The sequence below is a fragment of the Palaemon carinicauda genome, unplaced genomic scaffold (genome assembly GCF_036898095.1).
Source record: "Palaemon carinicauda isolate YSFRI2023 unplaced genomic scaffold, ASM3689809v2 scaffold26, whole genome shotgun sequence".
Taxonomy (NCBI): Eukaryota; Metazoa; Arthropoda; class Malacostraca; order Decapoda; family Palaemonidae; genus Palaemon; species Palaemon carinicauda.
The window spans coordinates 212,851-218,729 of NW_027170247.1; the positions used below are offsets into that span (position 1 = coordinate 212,851).

A 5,879-nucleotide genomic window follows, 5' to 3' on the forward strand; every position below is an offset into this window, starting at 1 on the left:
AAAATAATTCTAGAGCAAGTCCTAAACCGGAAAGTAGATCTCTTTCCAACAAGCTTCAACAAGAAGCCTCCCTCTAGTATGTGGCTCCAAATTTAGGTCTGGAATCAGCGCATATAGATGCCATTATCCTGAGACATCTGCTGAAAGGGGCACGCTTGTTATCTTAAAATCAAGTTTTTGGAGGCAATGCATTTTTATTGCACCCTGTTACACGTGGAAAGATAATCTCTTAGATAGATGCTCCATCAATGCCACTATTACTTCAATTTTCCTCTCCTTATGCGAATGAACATAAAAGTGATTACTTTCAAATACGAAACTTGAATAGAAAACTTATTTGATATTCGAGCAAATAAAAAGAAAATTCGCCATCTTCATATTTATAATCTGTGGGGGAAAAATCATGATTAAAGTTCGGCTCATTTGACTCGCTGGAATGATTTGAATCAGGTGTTTGAGTCTGTGTCAAGTGTCATACCCTTCAGTCTTGCTTAAAGTGTGTTAAAGTGAAGACATACGCGCGCTCATAAAAACTCTCCCAAGTAGGAGCTGCCTTGAGTAACTTCCCTCAGGACGACGTGGCTATCTCACCAAAAAATAGATTTTTCATATGTCATACTGGTTTTATTCATATAACTTTGAAATTATATATTAGAGAGAGAGAGAGAGAGAGAGAGAGAGAGAGAGAGAGAGAGAGAGAGAGAGAGAGAGAGAGAGAGAGAGAGAGAGAGACCTAGTAATGTCGTAGAAAACCACATATTTAGGCGAATGAAAGGAAATCAGCAGTAATAGGCATATATAAAATTTGAATTATATGAAAATCTATATATTCTATTATAAATTTTTATTAATTTAGTTTTTTTATAAAATAATCTGCAGATATCTTACATAAACTATTATATGGTTTAGCTCAATTAAAATGAAAGTGATATGGAGCCCTGAAACCAGTAGATATTGGAGTAATAACAAACTAATGATTGTTTTCAATTAACTTTTGAAGGAGACTCGACTCTCTTATTAAAATAGATACTGCTTAAACCACATTATTCCTCAACTGTGCAGAACGCAGGGCTGCCATTCATATGATAAATATCGTACATTTACGATTATTCTGCCTCTGTTACGATACTACATCCAGCTATCGTACATCTTATGCTATAATTCTGGTATTTGTGTATTTTCATATTAAAAAGGCTGTCGAGGCTGGGATGGTCTGGAGTCCTCACTCGAAGTCCTTCAATATTTGGAGGGATTTTGAACGTTGGGTCCTAGGTGCCTCTGTAATCTCTTACACAACTGTTCCAAAGAGAAGAAAAGAAAAGAAATAGTTATTGATTGGGTTGGGAATTTTATTACCTAGTTGATGATGATGATGATAATGATAATGATAATGATGATGATGACGAAAATGAAAAGTAAAAAAGAGTAATTTCATAAAATATGGAAATTAATATTAATGAAAAACGAGTTTGTCTCCACAACATAAAGGTAAAGTAAATGTAAATTATGTGGAAATAGTGAAAGTAAACACTGGCTTTTTGAATATTAATCAATTTTCTAGTTATGAAAGGCTTGTCAAATTCACTAGTTATTTCTTCAGACCTTTAAGCAAAGTAAAGGGTGGAGATCCAAGGGGAAGGGCCAAAAAGTATTGGATTAAGATAGCTCAAAGTGAATGTTTTTCTAAAGAAATGGAATTCCTGAAAAAAAAGTAAAATCAGAACAAAATGTTCCTTTTCTAGTCTCTAATTTAAATCTATTTCTAGATGAAGATGACATATTAAGGTCTAGAGGAAGGATTGCTAAGTGCTTATATTTTGACTATAGTGTTTATGATCCTGTGTTGCTTCCAAAAGTGCATAAATTGACATCTTTAATAATTAATTATTGTCATGAAAAGGTGCAACATTTGGGTACTGGTACTAGCTTAAATTTTCTTAGGGAACAAGGGTTTTGGATCCCCAAAGGGTTAGTGGTGGTTAAAAGTTTAAAGGTTTTAAAGGTCACTCATGGATGGCAGAGACAAGGGACAGTGACATTGCCATAGCAAGCAGGACAATGCCCTAGAGACTGACCATATATTATATGATCAGCGCCCAAGCCTCCTCTCCACCCAAGCTAGGACCAGGGAGAGCCAGGCAGTGGCTGCTGATGATTCAGCAGATAGACGGTAACCTACAGGCTCCCCAAAACCCCCCAACCTTAGCTCATAAGGATGGTAAGGTTGCAGACACTTATGGCACTAACGAGACTGAGCAGGACTCGAACCCCCGACTGGCGATCACCAGGCAGAGACGTTACCAATCAGGCCACAACAACCTTAACCTTAAGACTGAAATAAGGAATTGTAAAGTATGTCAAAAGTATAATGCTCTGGCTTATAAATATCCAAAAGTAGTTGACATGCCTAAGCATCATATGAATTTAGTAAAGCCCTTTGATCATGTAGGAATAGATTATACTGGACATTTCTGGGTTAAAGATGACATAAGTGGAGGAACAGTCAAAATGTTTGTTTTGGTATTCACCTGTTTGAATATAAGAGCATCGCATTTTGAACTATTACCAGATATGTCCACAAGAAATTTTATTTTGGCTTTTCAGAGATTTTGTAATATGTACTCCATTCCTCAATATCTTTATAGTGATAATGCTAAAACATTTATTAAAGGAGGAAACATTTTGGAAACTTCTTTAAAATCAAAGGAGTTCCTAGATGAAATGGAGAAGTGTCAAATAAAGCCTATCAGAATCCCTTTATATTCGGCTTGGGTTGGAGCTGCTTGGGAAAGGCTAATAAGAGTCTTGAAAGGTTGGCTTTATAAGGTTATTAGAAGGGCAAGATTAACTTACTTTGAATTAACGACCACACTATCAAATGTAAAACTAGCTGTATATTCAAGACCCCTGACTTATAGAGCTAGTACTCCTAACCTTGAATTCATTACTCCAAATTCTTTCTTGAGACTTTATAGTAATTCATCTCTTGTTTTGAGGAAGAATGAGGAGGATGTATGGCGGGGTGAACAGGATTCATCCTCATTGGATAAAGCTCTTAACACCCAAGAGGAAATATTGAACAATTTTAAAACATTGTGGTATGAAAATTACTTCTTAAGTTTCCGGGAACACAGTAGAAACTTGTATCAAAATAAATGGGAGAATAGAATAAAAGTTGGGGATATTGCGCTAATTAAAGCAGTAAATAAAGCAAGACCTTTTTGGATGAAGGGTAGAGTATTGGAACTTGTATTGGGTTTTGATAATAAAGTAAGAACAGTCAAACTTAAGCAAGGAAATGGAGCAATTGAATATCATTCCATATCCAATCTGTATCCAATGGAAATATCTCTAAGTCAGGCAGAAACTTCGACTCAAACAAATGTGAATGGAAACTGTAATAATGAGGTAGTGGCTAGACCGCAAGAACAAAACGAGGGTAATAACAGTGGGTCAATTCATCCGAACCAGTCTAGTAGACCCAAAAGGAAAGCTACAGATAGATTTCTTAAAATTATGAGGGATAATATTGATGCCTTATAAGGCACGGTATATATTTGTAAATATTAGTAATAAATAAGTAGTATTGATGAATATTCATAATTAAAAAGTTCTACACTGTTGCAGTGAGGATTTAAAAAAATAGTATTAATATATATTCATAATTAAAATGCTACACTGTTGCAGTGAGGATTTAAAATACTACTCTTACTTCTTTAAAGAAGTGAGAGAGGATAAGAAAGTTATCCACAATTTGTGATAACCATTAATAAATGTTAATGTATTAGTAAGTAATTATAAGGCAAGTACTTTGGGTTCATTGCAATAGTCTATATTGTAATCCTCTAAGGGGAATGTGTTGTAAAATAAAAGAAATTTCAGGGTTGGCATGGAAATGTGTCGAACTTTAGTAAATAATAAGAGGCGAAATACTAATAAAATTAATTGAGTATTGTGAAGTATATTTCGTTCTTCTTAAATTAAATAAATAAATAGATCGAATATTATAAACAAAAGTATAAATAATTAGTATAAATATTTGAGAGATGCCGCGAATTAAAGTACTAGTAGAGTTGTACGGGCGTAAATAATCGATTGATCGATTGTTACCGTTTAGCTCTTCCGAAAAACTAGTTCAATTGTGTGCGGTAGGGCGGAAAAATTAATTGATTTATAGAACAAGAAGGAACCAACTTTTACAATTCCAAGGAGCCACCAGTTGGGAAAGTTCAAAGTCGCTAAGTATATTTTCTATTTTTGTTAACATGTAATAGTGAATAGATACTGTGCATCTTTGAAACCTTAGCTCAAACAGGTTGGTTCTTAAATAGGTTCCTTTTGTTAATTACGGTATATTTTCCTTTAGGGGATAGTGTCCTCAACGTCAGGAGGACTGTCATAGCTTCCAAGATGTTGATGTGAGAGTTTTGAACTGGAAAGATCAATTTCTTGCTCTTTCTTTTCATATGAATGGACTCCCCGTTCTTTCAGGGAGGCTTACATGTGTATTGGCACTGATGTTTGTGGTGGTTGTAAGAAAATTGTCTGTCCTAGGCTCTTATTCATTGATCACGGCCTCAGTAGCGCATGCAATCGGGTCGGTGTCAACCTTGTCGATCTCTTCGAGCGCTTGATGCGTATCTTCTCGAGACTCCTGGCGTATCCTTTGGCTGTACTTCTTAGCACCGGATCTGTCACTATTGCAAACCGGAGAGAGCCCAGTGCTCTTTGATGTTAGCATTTTGAAATCTTTTTGTGTTGGATTTGTTTCCTGACAGATACCGCTATTTTTCTCCCCTTCTTTAATAGAATGGAGAGGTGTTGTGACTGCAAGTTCCCATTGATTCAAAACTACTGAAACTTTTGAGCTGGAGAAAAGCGAGACTTCTAGCGACCGGTCTTGAGGCCCCGGTGTTCCAGGAACTGGATCACCTTTCCGGCCGTGTGCAGACAAGTAGTCTTGGATGCTGCCCGCACCCGCTAATCGTCCAGGTATGCTACTACCTGTACTCCTTCGGAGCGCAGGTACTGGACGATCGTGTCCGTGAGTTTTGTAAATACCTTTGGCGCTATATATAGTCAAAAGGGCATGGCTGTGAAGACAAATTTTGTCTTCTGTAGCCTGAATACTAGGTAAGAGGAGAGGGGGCGACTGACTGGTAGGTGCCAGTAAGCATCTGCCAGGTCTATTGAGACTGCACGCCCCTTTTATGGTAGAAAGGTCCTTATATGTTACAATGTAGGCATCTGGAACTTGCTGTTCTTAATTAACTTGATGATTGGAGACAAGTCTAGAATGACTCTGGGTTTGTCTGAGTCTTTCTTGGGAACAGAAATCAGCCTTCCCTGGAATTTTGATGGACGTCACTTTTCTCATTACCTTCTTACTCAAGAGTTCTGAGGTATATTCTTCCAATAAGGGAGTGGAGTGTTGGAAGAATTTTGGAAAAGTGAGGTGGATTTCTGTTCCATTTCCAACCGAGTCCATTCATAATTTGGCTGTGAACCAGGGATCGAAGGTCCAACGATCCCGAAAGTGGAAGGGTCACCTCCTACCTGGAACCTCTCATTATTTAGAGGTTCCAGAGGAATTGTTTCCATGACCACATCCTCCTCCACCCTTGGGGGGTTTCTGGAGGATCCTCTTTTCGGGCCCTTACCTTTGTAGGGCCAAAAGGTGGTCGAGTGCCTTTCAAAGCCTGGATTAAACACAGGTGACTGGCTACCAGCTATTGAGGGACCATCTGGAAGGTGGTTTACGTCTGGGCTACCATATGAGGCACCGTGGTTATGGTCGCGGTCAGAAATTGTGCAGTTCTAATGATGATTTCCTCTTTGAGGACATGTCCCACTTTTGGAACAGGTTCCCATTCTCCGTG

At 37.6% G+C, this 5,879-nt stretch overlaps 1 protein-coding gene across 1 annotated transcript; it reads left to right on the forward strand.

Moving 5' to 3' along the window:
- Window positions 1-2,403: 2,403 nt before the first annotated feature.
- LOC137636255 (uncharacterized) lies at window positions 2,404-3,543 on the forward strand. The gene has a single exon (XM_068368686.1). It carries the CDS (start codon window positions 2,404-2,406, stop codon window positions 3,541-3,543), a length of 1,140 nt encoding a protein of 379 aa, XP_068224787.1.
- The last annotated feature ends 2,336 nt before the right edge of the window (window positions 3,544-5,879 follow it).